General features: G+C 46.1%; 1 protein-coding gene across 3 annotated transcripts in view; it reads left to right on the top strand.

Moving 5' to 3' along the window:
* The window catches only part of ADCY8 (adenylate cyclase 8), a 223,451-nt gene that overhangs the window by 56,836 nt on the left and 139,943 nt on the right, over positions 1–26,672 (top strand). For all 3 annotated transcript variants that reach the window (XM_045812205.2, XM_087864614.1, XM_087864615.1), the window contains exon 3: positions 24,976–25,106. In XM_045812205.2, the coding sequence (XP_045668161.2) occupies positions 24,976–25,106 (131 nt within the window). The remainder of the gene's footprint in view (positions 1–24,975; positions 25,107–26,672) is intronic.

Consider the following 26,672-nt stretch of genomic DNA (forward strand, 5'->3'; position numbering starts at 1 on the left):
GGTTCCAGGAGTATTTGTAGATTCACTCTTTCTAGCCTTCGGATATTTAACTATCCATTGTTGAGTTCCTTAACTCCTCATTAACATCTCTTCTGTTATCCTTTCTGAGGTACCAGGTGTGTCCTGCCAGGGCCCTGAATTACATGTTCCTATTGCTCCCTTTGCATGAGATGCCCTGCTGCCCTCCCTTGCTCCCTGTATATGGAAGGCGGTTCAGTAGAGCTAGAAAGACAAGGAGTCAGAAAACTGTCCTGCCCAACATGGTAACCGCCGGGGCCACGTGTGGCTCTCGAGCACCTAAAATACTCTTTGTCTAAATTGAGATGTACTGTGAGCATAAAACACACAGCAGAGTTTGAAGACAATACCTAAAACAAAAAGAATGCAAAATATCTCCTTAATATAAACTTTTTAACTCTTGGTTACATATTGATTACACATCAAAAAAATAATATCTGATTAAATAGAATATACTACTGACGTGAGTTTCAACTGTGTCTTTCTACTTTTTCCAATGTGTGCACCAGGGATTTTGAAATGTGGCTCATATGATATTTCCACTGGACGGGGCTGCCCTCGCAACTCCTCCCATTTCCATGACGCACTAAGCAAATTGTTGAACCACTTTGTGTGTGAGCTTTCTCATCTCTGAATTAGACATGATAATTCCTGCCCTAACCCAGGGGGGTGTTCTGAGACACAATAACATAATGCCTGAAAAAGTGTTATTTCAACTGTAAAGAGCTCTACAAATGTTAGGGCTCTGTCTGTGAACATCTCACCAACACCCCCTCTACGAAGCTGATGCTCAGACGTCCCCTCTAGGAAGCTCCCTCTGCTCTTTCCAGTCATGAGCTACGACTGGCATTCAGGGATTTGTAGTTAGCACGTTTTTTTTACACTTTGCCTGTTGTCTCGATAAGCACCGTGACTCCCTCGAAGCGCTGGCAAGATGCTGAGCAGTGAACAGAGACCTCCTGTTAATGGCCTTGACCCTCCTGGAAGAGCTCACTTCCCTCAGGGGTCTGTGTTTACCCCCTGTGGGTGGAACGCCGCCTCCTGCCTTCCATCTGGCGGCCTGGTTCTTTGTGATCTTCCCAGTCCACTATTTGCATTTTCTGGCCGGGTGGAAAGAGTGTGAGCTCTGTAGAACAAACTTGGATTCGATTGCTAGTTCCAGCTCCATACCTGAGTGACCTTGGGTGCACCCGTTAAACTGGCTGAATTTTGGATCCTTCATCCATCAAAAATGATAATCCCTCCATCTCAAGGCTGCTGTGAGGAAATCAAGCAGCTGAGTGAAGGTTGGATGTCACAGTCGGTCCTTGAGCTATTGGACCACCTGGGGCATACGCTGAACTTCACAGCAGAATGCACCCTGATTCTAGTAACTATAGTTTTTCTTCTTGCTGTCTGTGTTCTTATTCCTAGTTGTCATCCCAGGGCAGTACTAATTTGAAATACTCCCCCTCTTCAGAGAAAGGCCATCACCCTGCGCTCATTTGCATACAATTAACATTTCACAAAGGCAATTCAGATAGAAAGAATCAATCACCATTACTGCCCTTAATACCTTTGATCCAGCCTGGAGAGGCTGAGGAGCAGCCAGAGAGCCCAATGGGCCCCTTTTATCTCATAAACCTGTCCAGGGAATTTTGACTAAAGACATTGGAATTGGAAACCCAATACAGCCCAGCTATAAAATGCTGCAGGGAGGGCATGCTCTGTTGCCTGGATATAGTTCAAGGCCCATCTCAAAAGTGGCAGTAGAACAGAGCAGGGGAAAATAAAAAAGTGTTTTTAAAAAATGAGTCATGCCTAGCATAGCTTATTTCAGCTGGTTTTGAGAACAGGCCCATTGATGGGAATTCTGTCTCCTCTATTTTGCATAAACCGCAGCCAAAATGGATTGGCCATAAAAGAGAACAAATAATTTAAGACTGTTTTTAGAGTCATCTGAGTACAGAACAATTCTAGAATTGTCCGTGTATGTTTCTAATCTTTTGCAAAGTCTTGCCCACACCTAATTTGAGAGTAATATTTTAGAAGGAAACTAAATATTTACAAAGGTTTGATTTATTTTTCGTAGAAACAAACACTTGCTGTCTTTCCATGCTTACATTTTGTTGTTTACAGTATACTCAATTTAATTTGGTGATAGCAATGGCAAGTACAACTCATAAAACAGATTTGGGAACAAACACTACTGCCTGTTCGCAGAGATAGGACTAACTGAGGGACCAGATATGGGTGGTGGATGGCCAGGGGCCAGCTAGCTACGAGTACTTAGCATATTGGAAGCCTCCATCAATCAGTTACGTGGAGGTCTACTATAATGCAATAACATTTCACAAATTATTTCTGAAAAATCAGAAGGATCTGGACCAGCCCCAAGATATCCTTTTCTGTAAAGTAAAAATGATTTGTATCTTGATTGAAAAAAAAAATCAAAAGAATCCAAACAGATCTTTTAAAAATATTGAAGAAATGAAACAAGACAAAACCAGAGAGGGAGACAAACCAGAAGAGACTCAACCATTAAACAAACTGAGGGTTGCTTGAGGGGAGGGGAGTGGTGGGACGGGGCGGCTGGGTGATGGACATTGGGGAGGATATGTGTTGTGGTGAATGCTGGGTGTTGTGTAAGACTGATGAATCACAGACCTGGACCCCTGAAACAAATAATATATTATATGTTAATTACAAAAATAAAAATAGAAATACTGAAACTACCCTTGATTAGTGAGAGGGGTCTACAAAATTGAGACAGGCTGAGAACTCTGGTCTCAAGGCAAGAAGAGACACAGAGACAGAGAGGAGAGACCCCTGGGGCAAGCACCAAGTGCGGAAGGAGACAGAGACTGGAATTGACAGATCTAGGACTCCATCTGGACTTGAGATTGGAGAGAAGCACAAGCCAAGGAAGGCCAAGGACCACTGGTAGCCAGCAAAAGCTAGGAGAGTGGCGTGGGGTGGTCTCTCCCTGATTGCTCCTGGAAAGACCCAACTTGCTTACACCTGCGTTCCAGACTTCTGACCTCCAGAACTTTGAGAGAATAAATTGCTCCTGTTTTAAGCCCCCTGATTTTGTGATGATGGGGAATCCAGTGCCAATTTCCACTGCCTTTAGAATCCAGTCCATTTCTTACCTGCTTTCTTCACCTTAAACATTACCTGGATAGAATTAACAACTAGTCCTTCTATAGCATTTACTGTGTGTTGGATGATGTATTATGATGCTCTTTACATATATATAGGTGACCCTTCTGGAACAACACAGTGGGTCCACTTATACGCGGATTTTTTCAGTAAATATAGTAAGTACTGTAAAGGCATTTTCTCTTCCTTATGACTTTCTTAACAACATTTTCCTTTCTCTGCGTTACTTTATTGTAGGAATACAGCATATAATACATACAACATACAAAATACATGTGAATCAACTGTTTGTGTTATCAGTAAGGTTTCTAGTCAACAGTAGGCTTCGGTGCTAAGTTAAGTTTTTGGAAGTCGAAAGCCACATGTAGCTTTTCTTTTTTTTTTTAAGGTTTTATTTATTTATTTGACAGAGATAGAGACAGCTAGCGAGAGAGGGAACACAAGCAGGGGGAGTGGGAGAGGAAGAAGCAGGCTCCCAGCGAGGAGCCTGATGTGGGGCTCGATCCCATAACGCCGGGTTCGTGCCCCACCCCTCACATGGTTAAAGGATCAACTGTATTACTCTATTTAATTATCAGAGCAACCCTCTGACGTGGGTGATAATTTTACCTCCCATTTTATAGATGAGGAAAACCATAAACCGAGAATTATATAATAGCTAGTAAGTTCCAGAGCTGGTATTTGGACCTACAGTCGTGTTCCTGAGCCCATATACCAACCAGTATGAGTTGTGAATTAGCGACGTCTCCTCAGCATATCATGGGCTCACAACGTGTGCCTCCTCGTATGCTGCTTCCTCCGTCAGGAGGGCCCTGCCTCTCTTCCTCACAGGAGACTTTTAGTCTGGAATGACAGGAATCCCAACGCATCCTGGCCTTGGCGATCAGAACCACAATGCCCCCTCAGGTTACTGAATATGTGGGGTAAGTGTACCTTCACCACAACAGGACTGTGGTGTGATCGATAGGGGTACACAGAGAGATGTGCGGAAGTCAGAGGAGTTTTCTTAACGTAGGGAAAAAGTAGAGTGAAGCTGCTCAGAGAAGGAGACCCAGGTCCCTGTGGAGCTACCAGCTTCCAGTGAACCTCCATGAAGGCTCTTGCTGCCAGTGGGAAAGCCTGGGCCGGCCAAGGATAGTGCTGGGTTTTCAGCAAATTCCCTTGGCTTTTCTCACAGCAAAAGCATCCTGGGTCCTCCGAACTATTCTAAAGGCTCAAGCTTCTTGCCTACCTGCCCACCATGGGAAACAAACTGATTATGACCTCTGAAGGTCATCTTCCACGACGTGCGGTCCTCCTCCCGAGCAGCTTTGACTGGCCTGAGTTCCATTCCTGACAGGCTTCAGGCACAGATTGATCCAGGGGCCATCCAGTACACTCGGTTGACTTCTTAATTATTTAGGACTCAACTAAGTCATCAAAATCCAGTCAGAATTCCACATTAATTGACTTTTCCTCAGAGCCCTCTTCAGAGCTTTCCTAATATTAACCAGTGTATAATCACTATTCGGGTTAGTGCATTAGGGAATGTAAACCAAACCCTGAGTTAGATGCCAGGAGTAAAATAAGATGAGATTTTATAGGTAGTATTCTCATAATTAACTGGAGTTTGGTAAGCTTGGCACTTTCCAACTTATGGTTACATATGGTGTGTCTTATATCTCTTCACTAGAATCCAAGTTTCTTGATCAATGGAGGACTCATGTCTCCCCCCAATATCTAACATGGTAGTGGACACTTAGTAGCATTGTACCAAATAAATAAAATAATGACTGAATCAAAGAGCATTTCCCATGAACGCCTTTCCCCAAATATGATTATTATTAACAAATATTGAGGAATAATTTCCCTTTCCTCCTTAATCAGTTGAATGATAAATTCTGCAGAAGATTCATTTACAACAGAGGGTGTTCCTGTTCAACTTTCTTCTTCATCGGCTCCTCTTGCTCCTTTCCCATCGTCCAAGAGTCTACAGTTTAACTCAGTGGAAACCACTTCTGTTTATTAATCACCGGAGTATAAATACTTCATCTTACACCTCTTGACTTGCCAATGGCTCAAAGCCTTTCTTTTTTCACACCTAGTATCCTGATATCTCTTTGAAACACACAAGAGGCAGGTAGTGCCCTGCACGGACTTTTATCCTAATACCATCAATCTTTTATCGCAGTCATTTTCAGTCTCTGGGTCAAGTAGATTGCAAGCAAAGCGAAGGCAGAAGTGAATTCAGCTCATCCCTTGCTTTGTTCAGCGCAGACCACGGTGCCTGCCATTAACTCCTTCTTCATACCTACATTGCGCGTTGCATATATGAATGAGTAGCGGATGATATTCCACAATATATACAAAGAGGTGGAAAAGCTTGTGACAGGAGAGTCAGCCCCACATGGGACTCTGCACCCAAGAACAGGATGAACCTTAAATCAGGCTCCATCACACAGAGCCTGGTAGATAGAACTCACTCACGAATAAATCTAGATGCGTGGATTTGTGTCCAAAAGGTGCCACTGACTCGCTTCGTACCCTTGGGATAACTATCTGACTTCTCTAGGCCTCAGTCTCCAGCTCTGTGAAATAGCAGTAAGAAATGTATCTTACTGTGTGGATGCCTCGCGAGTTGCTGTAGGGATGAAATGAGATGAATCATGTACAGAGCTTGACCCATAGTCTAAGTGCCAAGTAAGATCTGTCGTTGGCAGTGGGGTTGTCATCATACTTGTTACTTACTCTTTTGAAGCATTTGTTTAAATCACAAAGTAATATATTGTACAGAAAACGAAAACTTTGGACTACCCCAGGTGGAACTGATTTTAAATAAGTAGAGGGAGAGACACACTGAGGTGTTGGCAGTGTGAAAAGATGTCAAAATCAAAGGTAGGCAATCGAATTACTCTTTATGTTGTAAGGAGTAGCTGTGCTTGCCCTGAGTTCGAGGGGGCTAATGAGTGAGTGTTGCACGTATTTTCCGGGTGAGCTCTACTGATGATGATACTTCCTGTTTTTTCAAATATAAATGAGAAGGGTTTAATTGTTCTTTTCGTGAGTAGAAAATGGGCATAAGCTCATAACTAAACACTGGGGTGAAAGTAACAATTCAGCTCAGCAGCCAGTTGGTTTCATAGGCTCGGAGGAGGGGGTCACAGAGACCACGTGCCTACCCCTGATCTGAACAATTTCCCCAAGCAGCATGTGGAGGTAGCAGCTGAGGGGCCCCTGCCATGTCTTCCGGCCTCTGACTCAGTTTCTTTTTTGGAGCTCAAGCATTGATAGCCACGCTTTTCTGAGATGCAGCAGAAGCGGGAAATGCAGCTCAGAGTCCAGCATTAATACCTAGGTTGCCTCAAGCCAATTACTTCTCTGAGCCTTAGTTTCTTCACCTGTAAAATCGTTCTAATCATTCAGACCTGGGGTTCCTGGGTGGCTCAGTCGGTTGATTGGCCAACTCTTGATTTCGGCTCAGATCATGATCTCAGGGTCCTGGGATCGAGCCCCGCATCTGGCTCCACACCCAGCAGGGAGTCTGCTTGGGAGTCTCCCTCTCCCTCTGCCCCTCACCCCTGTGCATAATCTCTCCCTCTCTCTAAAATAAATAAATAAATCTTTAAATAAATAATGTCTATTTCATAGGATTCTTGTGATCATTAACTGAGCCAGTACATATGAAGGTAAGTTTTTAACTGTAACCACATTTCAGATGTAAGTGACTATTTCTTCATTTTTTAAATGCTGTATTTGAGGAGGACATATAATCTGATAATGCTGCATGCAAGGGGCTCCTTCTTTAAGTTTAAACCGATCTTTAAACTTCTCAATTAGAGCTACTCCAATTACTATCACACATATGATGTTCTTGAATAAATGTGCAAAGCTCTGCTCAGTATCAAGAGAAAACATAAAGGCAAGTTTATTTTTTTAAAGATCTTATTTATTTATTTGAGAGAGAGAGAGAGGGAGAACACAGAGGGAGCCTGTGAGAGAGAAGCAGACTCCCTGCTGAGCAGAGAGCCAGATGTGGGATTGGGACTCAATCCCAGGACCCCGGGATCGTGACCTGAGCCAAAGGCAGCCGCTTAATAGACCGAGCCACCCAGGCGCCCCTTTAAATGCAATGTTTAAAAAATGTCCACGGATGAGTGTCTAAAGCTCTTATAAATTAATAATTAAATAGATCCCAGAATCATAAAAATCGAATTAGAAACTAAGAATTCCCAGTGTTGGATTCTCATCGTTCGGTCTTTGGCACAAACGTGTCCTTAAGTAGGTTGCCTTCCCTGGGTGATGTTGACCCTCTCCGCGCTGCCCGCACCAGGCATATCCCGTCACATCACCCAGTTTTATTTTCTCTGTAGAACTGAAAACTCTGTGAAATCATATTGTGAATATAGACACTCACTTGGTTACTGTAGTTCTCCCAGTTAGGGTGCAATTCGGTAAAAGTAGGGATCTTAGTAGTCTTGGTCTTTGTCATATCTCCCAAACTTCAGAAGAGGTTTATTGAATGAATGAATGTTTTCTGGGCAAAAAAACAAAAAGAAGAGAATTCACTCTGTTGGAAACAGTATTCACATAGCCTGGGAAGCATGCGTCGTGGCATAGTTACAGGCAAGTGTCACAGTGGCTTAATACTTGCTGTGGGCAGTCGTAATTGGTTGTATCCGACTGCATGCAGCCACGGGCTAGGTGCTCGTCGGCATCTTTCAGCATTTATCATAAAAGAAGTTTGCCTGCTCAACACGAAAGATTGTTTGCCTGCTATGGTGAAATTGATGCTTAATGAAATTCTACCTTCATGACCTCTCGCTTAAAGGGTCCTTCCAAGGCCCTTCAAAGGGCCCTAGCAAGTGTGTACTGACCACTTGTGATTTTTTTTTTTAAGATTTTATTTTTTATTTGAGAGAGAGAGAGAGCAAGAGAGCACAAGCAGGGGGAGTGGCAGAGGGAGAAGCAGGCTCCCGTCTGAGCAGAGAGCCAGATGTGGGACTCAGTCCCAGGACCCTGGGATCATGACCTGAGTCAAAGGCAGACGCTTAATGGACTGCCCCCCCCAGGGGCCCCTTGCAGTGTTTTTCTTAAAAAGGATCCCTCCAGAGTACTTAAGCCTGACGACCCACAAACCTGGATCAGGCCATTGTCCCTGCCCCCTTGGAATGGACGGAATATCCTCTCCCCCCACTATCCTTTCAGGATCGAAGCCTTCCCCTTCTGAACACCCACGTGGTTTACCGGCCTCAGACCTGGATGCCTAATTGAAAATGTGCGTGTTCTGCCGAGTCTGCTCAAATACTCACGGGGGAAACACTTACAATGTGGGGGAAAGCTTACGATCGTTTCCGCACCAAGATTTGCAGTTGTCCAAACGAGGTGTCCCTGTGTAGCATATTGAAGCAATGCTTGGTACGTTTTGTAACGTCACTCCTCCTCACCGATGACAGCATGCTGTGATAACAGATTTAGAAGTTACCATGGCTGGGCAGGAATTTATCAGACTCGAGGGGAATAGAGCAGAGAGTCCTCCAAAGGCAAGTCTATCTGTGACTTCTGATTTTTCCTTTGTTAGAGTTTCAATGGGAAATCTACAATTTATTTCTGGGAAAATCCCTACGGTGTTTATAGGCAATTCATTGTTGCGTGGACATTGGAGTCGGACACGCCTGGGTTTGAATCCCGGCTTTGCGCCTCAGCAGCTGTGTAAACTTGGGCCAAAAATGTACCTTGGTGTGCCTCAGTTTCCTTACCTGTTAATTTGGAATAATCCAAGTTACCTCGCTGACTATGGTGAGACTTACTTGAATGTTTGTGGCCTGACTGAGGAACAGTCATCCCAGGTCCCCGCTTCCCCTCCCCCATGTCACGGCTTGGGTTCCAAAGTGCGGCTTCTTGTTTCCAAGACAGAGCTTCTTGAATCAAGCCATGGGGATGTTCCCACACCATGGATTCCCCACGGGCTGTGTGTTCTTTGGGGCCAGAGTCTGACTCAGCTCCCAGGAACACACTCCGAGCCTGGCACACATCAGGCCTGATTACCGTTTATTGAAGGAAATTGAACTGAATAGTTAAACAGAGCTAAAGATGCATGGTTTTGGGGTACGTAATGGAACAGTAGAGAGATATGTGGTGTGACGTTTGCAAACATGTGGTCAGGAGGACTTGCAGGGTATACGTAATTTCTCCTGGCCTGATGAATTTTAGAAAAGATGTTGGACGGTGATAAAATTATAAAATGGCTTCCTGCTGCCCTGTCCCCTGCCACCGTGACACACGAGGCCTTTCCATAGCCATCCTCCCTTGGGACATTGTTGTTCCTCGCCTAGACCTGGTGGCCCAGCTTCCCCGTCGCGGTGAAGGGCAGAGGTCGGGAAGCCACCACGGCCACAGCTGTTAGCCCAGAGCCACGCCGCCTTCTGGGTCCAACCTGGCAAAACACGGACGGTGGCCGCCTTCTGGACCACCGCAGATCTTGTGACTGGACACTGCAGCCATGCTATCGAAAATTCCAGTATCTCCGTGACCATGATTGCTGGCGACAAAAAGCAGAAGTAGCTGAAAAATAGCCTCGGTCTCACCTCCACGTTCTAGATGTCGCAGGAATACATCCAATTCGTAAAATCCAGATCCTCTCCAGAGCTGCAGGATTGGGGGAAACGCAGGAAAGAACTTTCCAGGCCCTTTAATTCAGAAAGGGGATGCTCGGGGCTTTCTCACTCTTTGGACTGCACCTCCCAGTACGAAGTTCATTTTACTCAATGATCTGCTAGCACAAGTGCTAGTATATACATATACTAGCATATACATAAAACCGAGAAAATACCCATGAAGCCACATACGCAGAGAAGATATCCAGGAAACCATTCTGATGTTTTCTGTTTTTCTTCATTCCATTTTTCAATGCTTTGTAGGATCCGCTACATTTGATCTGATGCTCGCAAGTGCATCACAAAGTCCAGTTTTTAAAATGCTGCACTCTTTGCACGTGGTGGGGAAGAGCACGGAGCGCCAGGTCACCACGCCCGCCACACTCTGGCAGCCTCTCAAGTACCCCTGGCTGGAGCCTTTGGCTTGTACATAATTCTGATGGCTTGGGATCCAGGACCCCAGGGGGAAGCATCCTGGGAGGAGGGCATCCGTTCTTCCTCCAAGGTGGCGGCTACCAGTCTTGACTTAAGAGCGTGGGAAGTGGGGGAGGTGAACAGCCCATCGAAGGACAAGGAAGCAGAAACATGAGTGGTGCTTTGGTGGACGGGGTGCTAGCTTCATTTACAGACAGAAGAGCAGCCTTGGAAGCTTGTGTTGTACCTATATCATCAAGAGGGTCCAAAATAACACTGGCTTCGTGCCGCACTTACCAAATTTTTTAGTCCGGTTCTGCCACTTACAGTTAGATTTCTTGGGCAAATGTTTTTGCTTCTGAGCCAGTATACTCGTCTATAAAACAGGAAAATAATCCCCACTTTGTGGTATGTCCTTGGACAATATATAATATCTCTCTTATTTTTCTTGGCTGTAAAATAGGCTTTGCGCCTGGGCTAGCTGTAAAGATCGAATGAAATAAACTGTGTGATAACCGTGCTCAGTTGTCAGTCCCTTTCTTTCTTTTTTTTTTTTTAAGATTTTATTTATTTATGTGAAGAGAGACAGCCAGTGAGAGAGGGAACACAGCAGGGGAGTGGGAGAGGAAGAAGCAGGCTCCCAGTGGAGGAGCCCGATGTGGGGCTCGATCCCGGAACGCCGGGATCAAACCCTGAGCCGAAGGCAGACACTTAACGACTGCGCTACCCAGGTGCCCCTGCTTTCTTAGTCATTTATCCTAATCAGCCTCCTTTTCCTTCCATCTCTGTTAACTTGGAGTATTAGTTACCTTTTGCTTTATAATGACCTCAACATGTAGTGGCTTAAAATAATCACCATGATTTAGCCCCCAGTTCTGTGGGTTGGCTGGGAGGTCCTTCTGGGCTCCGGTGAGTGTCTCCAGTTACCTTGTGGGACAGATGGTTCTCAGGGGATCTAGGGCAGCCTCCCTCACACACCCGGCAGTGTGGCTGACTAGAGACCAGGGCATCCGATTCTTTTTTTTTTTTTTTAAGATTTTATTTATTTATTTGACACAGAGAGAGACAGCCAGCGAGAGAGGGAACACAAGCAGGGACAGTGGGAGAGGAAGAAGCAGGCTCCCAGCGGAGGAGCCTGATGTGGGGCTCGATCCCAGAACTCTGGGATCCTGCCCTGAGCCGAAGGCAGACGCTTAAGGACTGCGCCACCCAGGCGCCCCAGGGCATCGGATTCTTTACCACCTGGCCTGTCATCCTCCAACAGGGAACGCACGTGCACTCACATGGTGGTCTCAGGGTTCCAAGCACTGCAAGAGGTAATATAAGCCCTGGTAGCAAGCACATGGCACATCTCCTCTTCTGCTGTATTTACTGTTGTCCCATGGATCAAAACAAGTGACGTCAGCACGCCAAGAATCAACGGTGGGAGGGTGCTACCCAAGGGAAATTATTATGCACACATTTACACGCAGTCTACCACCTATAGTAAGTTTGAGCTGTCCATGAACCGCCTTTGCAGAAGCTCTGCAGACTACTGGGCAAAAACCCTATCCCTCATTTTTCTCCCCACCTATAGGGCTTATAGGAAGTGAGAAAATGTTTGTCGCAGACTGTTGTGGCTTATCCAAAAACGTACGTGTTGAACGTGGATGTTCTGATATTATTTATATTAGATATAATATCTAGTATTAGATGTTTATACTATCTAATATAAACCTTCTTTTCTGGTCCGTTTTGGGAGGTTAAAGTGTAGAAGGGAAGGAATGTGGGAGAAGGAAAGGAGATAGAATAGCCATCAGCCTTGGTTGAGCCCCCCCACCCGTCCATGAGACCCTCACAGGACCATGGAGGGCTGCTTATCATTCCTGTTCCAGATAAAGAAACTGACACGCAAGCAAGATCACTCAACTAGAAAATGAACTCAAACCTCATCTGTCTGACATCAGAGCAAAATCTCTTCTCCCAGGTAGCATGGAGATCAGCTTGGTAAATATGGACCCTCATTCCTGTGGTTTCCCAAATACCCCCCAGAGAAAACATTTTTCATTTTAAATGAACATAACATGTTCACCTCTGACTACCAAACAGGTTTGGAAATATGAATGGATCCCTGAGAGAATATCAAAGTGTTTTGGTTCCATTGATGTATTTGAGAAATGTCATTTTTCAGGCTCCAGAAGCCATTCAAAAATAGATGCTTTGGACTTTTTAAGTTTTGTTTTTAATGTTGCATTATTTCTGCTTTCATTGTTATAACCTTGCAAGTTGTTTCATCCTGACAAGCCCAAAGGAATCGAAGTCTTAAGTTTTGATCTTTCAGAGTGAGTGCGTGTGTGTGTGTGTGTGTGTGTGTGTGTGTGTGAAATTGATCCCAGCCCTGTTGACAAAAGGAACATAAAGTTTAGCAAAGCACATGATGAAAAACCATAGGAGACCTATATTGACCTATAGACACTGAAATTACTGTTTTCCCAAAATGTTGAAGAAAGGAATGTTCTAGGTAATTGAATATGCCAGTTAATACACAATTACTGTGCGGATCAACTGCTCTCAAATGTTTGTTCCCGGGGATCCCAGACACTCTTGAGAGGACTGTCATGAGGGCAAGGATGCTTGATGGTCTCTCACTATGGACTGTACTTCTCATTTGTTCTAAACTCACCTGTTTCCCTCTTGGCCTTCTCTGATCCATCACCATTCCTCAGCCTGAGTATCTCCGAAAGATGCAGTGTGAGTCATGCATAAAGTAAGTCCCCTGGCATTTACTGAGTGCCTACTATGTCCTAGACATTGCCCCAGGTTCTCAGGATAGCACTAAGATCTTGGTTCTCATGGACTTATGGAGAGATGAGAGGAGATAAGCAGTGAGCAAATGAACAAATGAATCACTATGAAATTACTCATCGTGATGAACGCTATGATTATGGAAACTGACGAGGTGACAAGAAGAACCTGGAAAACTACTCCAGACTAGGGCTCAGATGAACTGAGACCTGTAGGAAAAGACAAACCAATGAAGGAACTGGGGGAAGAACATTCCAGGCAGGAGGGATACCTAATGCCGAGGCCATAAGGTGGGAACAGGCTCGCCAAGGAGGAGAAAGGTTCGTGTGGCTAGAAGATGGTGTCTGTTGGGATAAGCGATGGGAAACTGGGCCAGAGCTTGTGTATCTGGGTCATGTGAATGTAGATTACTGTTGGTCATCCCAGTGGAGTTGTCCAGTAGGGACTAAGATGATAGAGCTTGGAGTCCAGCAGAAAGGTTAAGGTTGATGTACAGTGTCTAGAGTGGGTCAACATATGTACGGTGTAGAAAGCCGTGTCCCTAGAAGAGTTAATCCAGAAATGCAGTGTAAACAAAGAAAGGAAGAAGCTGCAGTACTGAGCTCTGGCGTTCCCCAACATTTAAAGGGGTGAAGAGAGGAGAAACAATCAGCAAAGATGTGAAAAAGATGAAAAAATAATAATAATAAAATGAAAACCATGCCAACCACAAAAAAAAAAAAAATCAGAAGAGCAGGTGCACAGACCAGAACCAAAAAGTGTCTCAAGGAGGAGTAGTGGATGACTCCCTTCAGTGGCTGCCTGAAGGTCAAGAAACAGGAGACCCACAAGGGACCCGTTCTTCCTAGATGTGGAGTGACAGAAGCCAGACGTGAAGGAGAACATGCTACGTGATTCCATTATACGAAGCTCAAAAACAAGAAAAACGCATCTATGGCACTGGGAGTTCTGACTCCAACAGCTCAAAGCGTTTCATCTTTCACGTCTGTTATCCTGGCGTCTCTTTGGAGCACGCAAGAGCCAGGTGGTGCCCTGTGCTGATGTTTATTGTAATGCTGTTAATATTTTATGGCAGTCATTTTCATCTGCCAGCCACCTAGACCGCACGCATGGTGAAGGCAGAAGAGAAGAGAAGTGCTTTGCCCAATGAAGTGCAGAGAAAAAGCCCGCCGCTCACTCCTTCCTTAGTACCGGCTTGCTGCATAATGGTTCATCAGATGCATGAATGAAGAGCGGATGATATTCCTCAATAGATTATACAAAGACATGGAAAAGCTCGTGACAGGAGAGGCAGCCCCAGGTGGTCCACTGCACCTGAGAGAAGCATGAACCCTAAGTCGGGCTCCATAACGCAGAGCCTGGTGGATAGAACTCCCTTACTAATGGATCAAGACACCTGGGTTTGCTTTCAGGTGCTGCCACGTACTCATTCTGTGCCTTTGGCACAGTTCTCTAGTCTCTGCGTGCCTCAGTTTCTACATCTATAAAGCAAGGATAATAGAAGTATCTTCCTGATGAGCTATCTTGAGGACAAAAGGAGATGAGTCCTGTACAGAGCCTGACACATCGTAGTGATCAACAAGAGTTGGTGGTGGTGGTAACAGTGGTGTTGGACAAAATTATATTTTGGCAATATGACTGCTGGTCTACCTTAGGCATTTGCTTTGTTAAATAGTGTTTCCTACTTCCTGAAGGAGCAACGACTGGTTGGGGACACAAAGGACTTCTGGGGTGATGTCATGTTCTGCTTCCGGGGCTGGGCTCTCTTCATAAGAGTGTGTTCAATTTGTGAAAATTCATACGACTATACATCTAGGATATGAACATGTTCCTCTATGTGAATTACACTTCAATTCAAATAAGAGAAAGACCCCTCAGTGGCTCCCCTTAACTTTTAAGATGAAGTTACTGTTTCTTAGCTTAGCACACAAGTGCCATTAAGACCCTGCCCTTATCTTCTCCGCATCCAACTCTCTGAAGTGCTATGAAGACACCATCTCTGTTACCTCATCATGGCTGCCCTCATACAATTTCCTCTACTCAAAACCAAAACTCAGCTCAAGTACCACCTCTTCCGGGAAGACCTCCCTGACTGGGTCAAGGTGTCCTTAATGGTATTCACACTGTCCCTACCCCTCCATCCATCAGTTCATTTGCCACCTTAATCTAATGTCTTTATGTACTCGTCGGAAGTTCGGTGAGAGTAGCAATCTTTTTTTTACTAAATTGTGTCATTTTGAGTAAGAAAGAGCTTGAAAAATAATTAATGAATGATTGCTTAAATAAATGGATGAATAATATTAAAAGGAATCCCTTTTCAGATGTATGACCATAGAGAGGTAGAAATGGAAAAGGACAGAGCTGGAAATTCTTTAGTACAGGTTACACGGGCTTCTCCGAGGATGTGCATTAATGTCATGGCCAGTCTCAATTTTATCCACTTAACTCTGTTGTAAGAGGTACCCTGTAACTGAGAGCAACATTTTTACTTCTAAAAACCTAAACAGGAGTATTGAATGTAAAGGACATAGCTAACTCCGTGACCAGGACTTTATTACTAACACGGAATAATTAACATGACAATGGTCACCTGTTAGCACAGCAACAAGCAAGAGCTATTTAGTGAGCATTTATTGGGTTCCTACTGTATACCACAGTATACACTATCCAGGTGGCATTCAGACTTACATGTTCAGTGACTCTGGAAGGAAAACTGAGGTGGCTTTCATGGAGCCCCCTCTATGTATTAGGTATTATATAGATTATCTCAATTCATTCAACACCCCCCACAGTGGGTGTTATCAGCCCAAAATCAAGAGATGTGGCTGTGTGATCACACAAATAGTAAACGAGGGACGAGCAGTACTGAGGTCCTGCCGCCTCTAAAATCCGGGTTCTCCATCCCCTAGATGCCAGTTCTTCTGCAGAGCAGCGGGAGCCAGTCAGTACGCGGAGTGTTTGTTGGGGGGATCGGCGGATGCTGAAGGAAGAGGCAGAGAGCTCCAAGCCTGGTCTGTCTCAGGTTAGAGAAAGACGCATGGCTCTTTCCTTTCCACGCTCTCCCTTGCCAAGTCCCACGACAGGAGTTTTGAAATACAAGCAAAGAAAAAAACAAAGGTTTTGTGTATTTTATGTAAGAGGCAGCCATGGTGCTGCTCAGGGAAGTTGAGGTTTGGAGTGAGTTTGCGCTAGGGAACTTGTCTGCACTCTTCCTTGAGCCCCAGCAGCAGGTCAGCCGTCCCTGCTAGCATTGCGTGTTGTTTCCACTGCCGCGTACAGAGACCGTGTAACTCCAGGTACTCTGTGTCGTTCAGTGGGTCCATCAGCATTGCTGGGCATCACTGAAATGACCGCAGCGAAATAGAGAAGACAGAACGCTCTGGGTTCTTAGGCTACTATATGAGCAGGGTATCTATCTGTCTATCAATTGATTGATCAATTGATCTGTACCTGTCTGTATATATTTACATATTGCATATTTATAATTTAATGTATAATTTATATATATTTATATCTTTGCATGTATATGTATATATATGTACACCATTTTTTCTCGATTTTGTACTGTTTCATCCCTTGTGGAATTTCTAAAACTTTCTGGAAAAACTTCCAGCCCGTATACAGTAACAATACCTTCCCTTTGTCTCTCCAGTCTAACCCTTCTCTTTGCCCGCTGCACTGGCCCACTTTCAGATCTGCTCTCCTTGCTGGAGACAAACAATAACTATGTCACCTCTTTTCTGTCCATCCTCTAGGCTTGCAATCTATTCTCTAGAGTCATGCAAATAATGATGTCACCTCCCTCCTCTGCCCCCACTTAAAAAATCACTGGCTCCCTACTTCCCTATTAGCTGAGGACCACATTCCTTGTCATAGGGTACAAGGGCCATTCCAAACTGTTTCCAGGGAAATTCTCAAGTCTCACTTCTGACCAGTCCTTCATGGAGAACCTCCCACTGTGGAGAACTCACCCACGAACATGCCGTCTGCTGTCCACTCCTGTGTCTTTGCTCTTTGCCTGAATGGTCTTCCCTAACTCTAACCGGCAAACCCCTATTTTTTTAAGACACCGTAATAGCCAGCTGGAATGTCTCACCCTCAATAAAGAAGCAGGCAGAGCAAAGTTCAGTGATGGCCTTTACGCCTCAGAAAACTCCGGCTCGGAGAGATGAAGGCGCTGGCCCAAGACCAGTGAGTAAGCACATGCCAGAAAGAGGTGCAAATTCGGGTCTTCTGATTGTGATTTCGCACCTATATATCAATGTCTCTTTATGGAAAATGGTGCAGTACTTAGTGTTTTCTGTGTCGGAGAAAAGTGGCAACCTTATGTGACAGAACCTTTCAGCACTCTCTGAAAGGACTGAAATCCTCAAGCCATAAGAAAGGCTTAAAAGAAAGATTTTTCAAGAGGGGCCGCTGGCGGCAGACTGGGCGCCTAATGTCTTCTGCATACAGCAAACGTGCTCTTCACCCCTCCCATCCGACTACATTCCTTTCAGGAGAACTCAGCATCGTGCCCGAGTGTCGTATTGCCTTTGGTTTATCGTTTTATAACCAGAGCAAAAAAGTGTCCTCCTTTGTATTCGACTAACATTATCCGGGGAGCGGAGGGGAGTATTTTGTCACTGACATTGTTTCAAACAGTCAGGGGATGGTGATAACAATAAAAAGCGAAGCAACTTTTAGCCCTCTTACTATTGTTTTTAATTCTCTACAGACCAGGGACCCCCTTATGGCCTGCACCTGGCACGGACCACTCCCCACTTCTTCCCCCCACCCCCAGGGTGCACGCTGCCGCCAAGTGTGTGGATCACACGCATCTCACTGGGTCCTGAGGATAAGCCCAGAAGGGAGCTACTGTTAGCATTTTGCACATGAGGAGACTAGGCTTGGAGAGGTTAAGTTACTTGCCTAGGGACACACAGCGAAGTTATAGGATCGGAGCCGTGGTCTGTGAAGGCGGGGCCTTGGTTGGCCATCTCTGCTGGGGTCTCCGGGTATAGAGCAGGCATTCAGCAATGCTGAAGCAAATCAAAGAATGAAGAAAGAGCTTTGTCTGGAAACTAGCAAATGAAGGCACCTGGGAAAATCTTAACTCCTTGAAAGAGAAAAAAGAAGAAAAAAGTCCCTGAAACCTGAATTTTGTTACTCCTCCTTCAAGTTCTGTTCCATATCGTGGACTATAGACTATAGAGTAATGCAGGCTATGATCTGTGAACCGGCCACTGGAATGAATGAAAGCATCTCTGATGATGACTGCTATTGAATAGGCACCTACTGTATGCAAGCATCTGTAAAAGGGGCTTGAGTGTAAACCACAATCCTGGGAGGTAGTCAGTATTGTTCCCATTTTGTTGATGAAGAAGCTGAGCCACAGAGGAGTCATATAGGTCATCGCGGTCACAAGGTCGAGCCCAGTTGTTGAGCTCAGCCAGGACTTCATTCAAGCTTGCCTGACTCCAAAACTTTTGGTCTTTGCTTTTCCGGACAGAACCAAAGTTTCCGGTGGTCTTGGAGCCCCATGAAGTAGACACGGACGTTATCCAGACTGTCAGCCCCCTCACTGACCCGGCCTGAAGTGCACATACGGAGCCAGTCCAACAACAGCTTTCGCACGGCTGGGCTCACGCGGAGCTTTTGGAAACAGTAACAGTTCTGGGTGCCAGTTTCATAAATTCCCTTTCAGATACAAACTCAAATGCCAGAGTCCAGATTTATTAATACAAAAGGAAGAATTTTCATTTTTATAAGTGTGACCGAAGCTTTTCACTGTGTAGTTCGATGGCCTTTTTATATTGTCTATTCATCCTCCCCATACTCCCTGTGTTACGTTCTGCTTTAAAAGCTTAAGGCATTTGCACCCATGTACAATTCGAGTTCTAAAACAATGCTTAAAATGGAGCATGCTTGCCAGTGAATTTCATCAATATTTGGGCTGCGGTTACAGTATGCTAGACGCCATCTAATTCTTTTACCAATACTAACTCACTTCATCCTCCAGCCCAGTCAAATAGGTGCTGTTATGATCAGCTCTGGTTTACAGATGCAGAAGCTGTGGTACAGAGAAGCCAAATGATGTGGCCCAAGTCACAGAGCCCGGGATGGGCCGAGTTAGGGTTCAAAGCAAAGCCTGCCTCCAAGGCAGTACCTGTGACTGCCAGCCAACATTGCTGCTTCCGTGCACTGCGTGTCCCTCCAGGTCCGCTGCTCTCCACCCCTGTGGGTAAAGCCGAACCCTTTTCAGGGACAGCTATTTATCTTTTACTCCTCTGTTCCTTCTGCAAAAGTGCACTGGCTACTGTTTTGTGCATCTTTGTTTTCTGCCATGTCCCCAGTTGGTTGGGACTTACTCTCTCCCCTCTGCACCCAACCCGCCCCTCTTTTAATGGTCACTTCGGTGATGACCACGCCCTTTATTGTGCCCCTGTACCTGACCATGAGCCTTAGGCAGGAGTGGATGTGTGACCCAAGCCAACTCCTTACGCACACATGGTGAGTCTTGAACGGAACGAGAATCTTCTCAAAATGGCCAAAGATACAAGGCATACAAAGATAGAAGGAATAAGAGCTCTCAGTAAAGGAGAAGTGAGAGACCCATCTTGCGCAGGAGAAGTAGAAATCCAGGTTCAAGGGCAAGGTCCTTTTGTTTCCGAGACCCAGCTTCAATTTTGCCCTTAGCTTCCACGAGATACCGCAGTACAATGACGATAAAGCCTCAGTTTTCTGAAGCTATGTTGAGTTGGGTATCGATCTGTCACCAGAGGAATCCAGATAAATATGGCCGCCCCTTTCTTACTAAGCCGGTGTTGGGTTCTGGAGGTGGACAGGACATCACGTTGGCTCTCAAAGGCTTCGCGGTCTAGGGAAGGTGACAGACATCCAAACAAGAATTGGAAAATGTGAAGCCCCTTCAGCGAAAGTAATCAGGATGCACAGTTACTTGATTCATTGGAAAAGTAGCTTAAAATGGGGAACTATTGAAAAATTATACTCGAACATTTTATTTATGATTTACGCATAAAATAATAAATTCATTATCTGGCGTTTTAACATGAGGCTGAGGCATTTATTTTTAGCTTTGATCTGTTGTTTCTTATTGAGACCATAGCTAATCATGCGTCAGCCAAGACTTCTATCCAGTTCCTTAAAATGGAGCAAGAATTTAAAACTACTTGCAACACTATCAGAGTGACTTTTGAATTTTTATCACTTTTCCCACCAAAATTCATGGCCACCTTGCCCACGTCCTAATTCGGAGCCCATGTTTTCGTTAGTCAGCATTACCGAGTCTTTCCAAAGCATTCAATTCCATTTTCATACAAACAACAACACTCATTCCTCCTTGTTTAAAAATTTTAATTTAATATCTAATTAAATAGAGTGAGCGCACTCACAGATAAACCGACATAATTGCGTTTGGGAAAAAACCCAGGGGCTCCTGGCCAGCATGGAGCTAATAGGGAATAGAAGCTGTGGGCATTTAGAGAGCTCCTTATGAGCTGGGCACCTTCAGCCCCGTAAGCGTCCAGCTGACAGGTGTGAGGGAGGGACTGGAAAACATGGACCCACTGAGTCAGGTAATCCAGAGCGTTGGTAAGTGGAGGTCAGCCAGGGGAACTGTTACTGCATTCAAGTGGTGTAGGAACTGGTTAGGGGTTGGTGGAGGTTGCAATCAGGGCAGAAACAGGCAGGTAACATGGCATAGGATTCAGTGGGGGAGGACTTCAAGGAGGTGGTGTCACTTCAGCTGAGCAGTTAGAGAAGGCATCGCAGGGGGAGGTCCAGGATCATCAGAGGAATGCGTGGCTCATCTGAATAACTGCCCAGTTTATTTATTTTTATTTTTAGTATTTTTTTTATATTTCAAGCTCCTTTATCTCATTTATCTGTTTGCCTGGTCTAGAACACTCGATGGCGAGTCCCTGGGCCAGTGATGAGCATATGCCTTCTTCCTGAGACAAACCACCGAATACTTAGGCTCTGCAGATGTGAGTTCTTGTCACTTTGTCTGTGCCTGGGTCTGAGTCTTGACGCCAAACTGAGTAGAAGCCCAGCCTCTCCTTTACCTGTGTAGCTCTCGCAAGGCTCCCAGGACCTTATTTGTGGCTCATAGAGCAGTCTGCCCCAAGTCACTGGGTTCTCTGTCCACGCTGCTAGCGAGGGCCTGCCCCGGACTTACTGTCACAGTGCTTGTCAGGCTCCTGCCATCCACCTTCGCAGGACCTCTCTGATTCACGACTATCACTTCTTGAGCCTGTCGTCTCTGAGACGGAGCCTGTAAGCCCCCCATGGAATTCAGAATCACGTGTGCTCGTTCATTCCTATATTCACAGCAGCTAACACACTTGTCTACAGAAGAATCTCAGTAAACGTGTGTAGAGTGAATGAATGAGTGAATTTCAAAAGAGACTGTATCTTATAGCCTCAGTACTTGCTGTGTCCCCCTGTGCCTGCGACACCTTCTCTAGCTTTCTATAGGACCGCTCCTCCTGCCCTTCAGCTCCCCGCTTCAGTCACCATGCGGAGTCCTTCACTGGCCGTTCAGCTCCCCTTCATCCCTTCCAGGATCCATTTATTAGCTCTAGAAAGAACACTGGCTCTCCAGAGGCGAGTGCCAGGCCTGTTTTGGTTTTCTGCTGATTCTCCACGCCCTGCACTGCACCTGTCACATGGCACCTTCTCCTTGACATGGTAACCGAGTGAATAAATGGATGAATTATGATCCAAGTTCCAGTGGGCAGGGGGGGACCATAGGCTTGCGTCTTCTTCATGCACTTCCCAAGTGCATGACCTTGGGCTGCCGAATGTCACCTAAACTCTTTGGATCTCAGTATCCTCATACATAAAATGGGATGAACATTGTAACTTACTGCCTCTTATGATTAATATGCGGTTTTGATCAGAGAGGGGGTACAAAGCATTTGCTGTGCTACCGTGTGAGTGGTCAGTAAAAATAAGACACTGTCGGGGTGCCTGGGTGGCTCAGTTAAGCGTCTGCCTTCGGCTCAGGTCATGATCCCAGGGTCCCAGGATCAAGGCCCGCATCAGGCTCCTTGCTCAGAAGGGAGCCTGCTTCTCCCTCTCCCTCTGCCTCCCCGAGGACAAACATCTGCATAAGATAAAGCTCCTGAACCCCTCACCGTTTTTCACCTGGTTGTCCCCCCAGGAGTCACTGTAGCGGCTGATGCCCTTAAAGGTGTTCGGATGACGTGGATAGAGCGAGTTATGTGAGATGATTGGCAGTCCGGGCGGGAGCCAGTGGTGCTCTTCGCATCACTGCAGATGGAAAACAGCCAGGGGAGAAAGGATGTGCCGCACGTGGGAACAGAGGCCACCCTGGCCCCAGTCTGGTTCCAGGAGACACTCTTGTACTTCTGATCTCCGAAGCCAGGAAGTCTGCTGTGGTGCCCCAGCAGGAGTTGGGATTGTATTAAGGAGCCGACTTGCTCATTTTCTGCCGGATTGTGTCTTCGGGGGCTTGCGTGATGTTTCTCAAGCATGGCACAGATCTGAGGAAAACAAAAGTATTGAAAATGGGCTTTTAAAATAGACCAGGCGAACTCCCATCGTCTTATATAAAGTGCTTTACAAACGGAGGAGCTGTGGCCGTTGCCGGGGACACCACTGAACAGAGGCTGGCGAGTCTGGGTGCTGGAGAATTTTGCTATTAAAATTTTAGTTGTTTTCTTTTTTAAGATCGTATTTATTTGAGAGAGAGAGAGCACGAGCAGGAGGGAGGGGCAGAGGGAGAGGGAGAAGTAGAGTCCCAGCTGAACAGGGAGCCCACTTGGGACTCGATCCCAGGACCCCAATCATGACCTGAGCGGAAGGCGGACACTTAACTGACTGAGCCACCCAGGTGCCCAAAATTTAGTTTTAAAATCTCCCATAAAAGCATTGATGTTACACTTAGAGGATGGAGTGTGCATGGCCACTTAAAGAATATATTCAGCAAGAATTCACGCTGTGCACAGGCTTTGCTGGCCACGGTAGGAGATCCAGGCATGAGCTGGGCACAGTCTCTGCCGTCTGTGTGTTCACCATTCGTGTAGGAAGCATTTATTGAGCACCTACTGTTTTCAGGCACCGAGTGCCCCTCAAAGCCGTGATTAGCTCTTACTCCCATCCAGCAGCGAAGCATGAGAAGGGCCACGGACACCTAGGAAGCTGGCAAATAGCACTAATGAGGCCAAAACGGACATGATGTAGGGTCATTTGCAAGAACCATGCTTCTCAGTCCCGCGATGAGACAGCTTTCAAGAGAGGAGAAGCCTCATCGTCTGAAGCTCTGTGGGCCCTTCACAGATAAAGCCCTTTGCATGGAAGCAGAGTTAAGGAGAGCAGAGAGGAGGGAGGGAATTCAGGCCAGGCCTATAGCAAGCTTTATTTCGTGCAATGCTCACAGCAACCCTGGGAAGTAGATGATTTTATTGCTCCTTGCCAAATTAGGAAACTAAGGCACAGAAATGACCAAGCTCACCTAATACTAGGTGACTATCAGTGATGGGGACAGGGTCCAAACCCCGGTCAGCCTCAAAACCCAGGAATTGCCCACCCCCAAGGGTCCCGTCAGAGAATAAGATGGTAGATAAAGGGCTGGCTCCTGGTGCTGCCACTTTGGCACCGTGCAGGTCACGCAAGTCATCTGACCCCTCCTGGACGCAGTCCATTCCATGGCAGTAATTATTTGTGCCTGCTTGTTTTCCGGGTTTTGCCAACAGATGGTGAAAATCCTCAAGAACCATAAGTAACTATGAAGATAAGAGAAACTTTGATGATTGGGATTCACCTGTCTTAAGCTCAGTTTCCACACTGTAGCCAATTATACAGCAAAGAAGCCAGACTCCTGCTTAGTTTCCACAACACAGGTCTTTTTAGGATTTAGTTCTTGTTGCCCGTTAACTAGTTATTTTGTTTTTTATCTACCCTGTTGATCACCGTGGAAGTATATTAGCTGTCAATTGTTAGGTCCCTACTTCTGGGCTCCATGTGTGTCTCATTTCCTCTCTTCTTGATTAAGAATTAGTGCCTCTTGACCCTGGTTTTGCTGTATGTCTCCCGTTTCAATAATCGTAGCATGCTGTCCCCATCCACCAGACTCAGAGCCTGGCCATCCCCAGGGTCACAACCTCTCTTTCTCCTACCATCTCAGCTGGGGGCTGGTCCTCCAGGTCTGGTCTCAGCATCACCTCTCACCTGGACCACTGAGCAGCTTCCCCAGCTGGTCTCTCTGCCTCTACCCTGGGTCCCCACCTCACATTCCCTTCTCCAAACCACAGGCAGGGTACGCTTTTAAAATTAAATCCATTTCTGTCATTCTTCTGCTGGGTACCACTCAGTGGCTTCCAGCTGTAGATGGCATGAAATGCCCACATCTTCCACCGGCATGTGAGAACTGTCTACACCCGTGACCTCATTGCTTGTCACCCGCTCCTCTGTCACCAACCTCCAGCCATAAGGTGCTTTTTCCTTTTGACATTTGCACTTTCTGTGTCCTCTCCCTGGACCTCTCTCCTTCTGGCACTACACCGGGCTGGCTCATCCCAGCCCCTCCGCTATCAGCTTAAGCATCAGTCCCTCCCAAAGGTCCTTCTTACCTGATTTGAATCAGGTCATACTCTGATCGTGACCTGTTCTTGCCTGGCACTTGTCACATTTTGTGAATGTGTCTGGGTGCATTTGAGTGGGTATTATTCAATGCTTGTATCCCTGTTAGAATGTAAGCTCCACAGTAGTAGGGCCCCCATCCATTTGGATCACCGCTAGCTACCCGACATCCTACATGCTGCCTGGCATGTAACACGTACTCAGTAGATACTGGTCACGTTCAAGAATGGCTTGAAGTTAGCAGTTCCTCAGCCAAGAGCCCCAAGACTTCTGTGTGACGCTCACACACACACACACACACACACACACACACACACACACCATCTCAGACTTGCTGGTCAACCTAACAAGCCTGTGCCTCTCCATTGCTTTGTTCCAGGAGCGTCTCGTGCTATCTGTGCTCCCCCGCTTTGTCGTCCTGGAAATGATCAATGACATGACCAATGTTGAAGACGAGCACTTGCAGCACCAGTTCCATCGGATCTACATCCATCGCTATGAGAACGTCAGGTGAGAACCTTGCACCCTCCCCCTGGCTCCGTGAGTGAGTGGGTGTGCGCCTGCCTGCTCCCATCCGACTGCCATGACTTCTGTCTGCCTCAGTGTCAAAGCCTTTCTTCATTTGGTTGATTAATTCATTAACCAGCAGCAGAGTTCCTTTCCAAATTGAGGCTCAAGAGAAATGTCAGAGAAATGCAATTTATATTGGCTTGCCCGCCTTTATATTTTGAGTGGAAAAGCAAAAACCTTTTACATTATGATTGAAAAAATAATTGCAAGATGTGATCTGGAGAGCTCAGGAGTGATCGTGTAGCTCTTCTTATTTCTCTTATAACTTTCTTTAAAACAAAATAAAAAAGGGTTATAGCTGATTTTTCTTTTGTAAAAATATTTTTGGCCAACCATCCATCCATCCATCCATCTACCTAACTACCCACCCACCCCCTCATCCACCCATCCACCCAACTACCCACCCACCCCCCATCCACCCATCCACCCAACTACCCACCCACCCCCCATCCACCCATCCACCCAACTACCCACCCACTCCCCATCCACCCATCCACCCAACTACCCACCCACCCCCTCATCCACCCATCCACACAACTACCCACCCATTCATCTATCCATCCACCAACCCATCCACCCAATTACCTACCCACTCACTCATTCATCCAGCTATCCACCCTTGCACCCAACTACCCACCGACCCACTCATCCATCCATCTACCCACCCTTATGCTCACCCACTCTTCCACCCATCCACCCATCCATCCTTCACCCATCCATCCATCAGTGCTCTCTCTGCCCAGCACTGCCCTGGACAATATGATGTGTACTGAAAAGTCAGAGGTGGGGGCTCCTTGATGGGGCAAAGCAGCTTTAAAATTCCAATTCTGCCTCTTCCTTGTGTGTGACCTTGGGCAGTTTGCATAGCTGAATCTCAGGGCCCTTCTCTGTAAAATGGGCATTTTAATAACCACCTTGCAGGGTCGATGCAGATGATGTGAGTGAAGATATATACAAAGCATAGAATAGAGGTAAGCATATAGTAGAGCATTGGGCATAGTGTAGATGGATTCAGACATGTTTCCTAATTAGAAGCAAAAACAACCTAACCCTGGTTGATTTAAAAGAAGTCTGCAGAAAGGCTGAGTAGTGGCTCACAGAGTAATCAGGGAAGGATGGAGAGGCAGGCTCAGCAGACGGGCCTGAATGACAGCCGGGCTCTAGGCCAGTGAGGACGCTGCGACCTCTTGGGTTCCTCCTGCAGTCCCCCAGGATTTTCAAGTGGCTGCCTCTGCCCTGCCCCCACTCCCTGCTCCCCCTGCCTCTTTGCATCGCAGGGTAAAGCCTGAGGTGGATGTGTCTGATTGGCTTAGCCCAGTCACTCACCAGAAGTGCCTGGAAAGCAGGTATCTGACATTTTCAGCTTGTACAGTAGAATTATATCTCCCTCCCACTAAATATCATAGGGCGAAAATTCCCAAACGTAGGGGAAAAGTTTATATGTTAAACAGCTCTAAAACTGACCCATGTGCCCTCTTGGTTCCTTTCTTCCTGACTTTGGTCAGA

Source organism: Ursus americanus, chromosome 9 (assembly GCF_024610735.1).
Source record: "Ursus americanus isolate L20-20 chromosome 9, mUrsAme1.1.p, whole genome shotgun sequence".
Lineage (NCBI taxonomy): Eukaryota > Metazoa > Chordata > Mammalia > Carnivora > Ursidae > Ursus > Ursus americanus.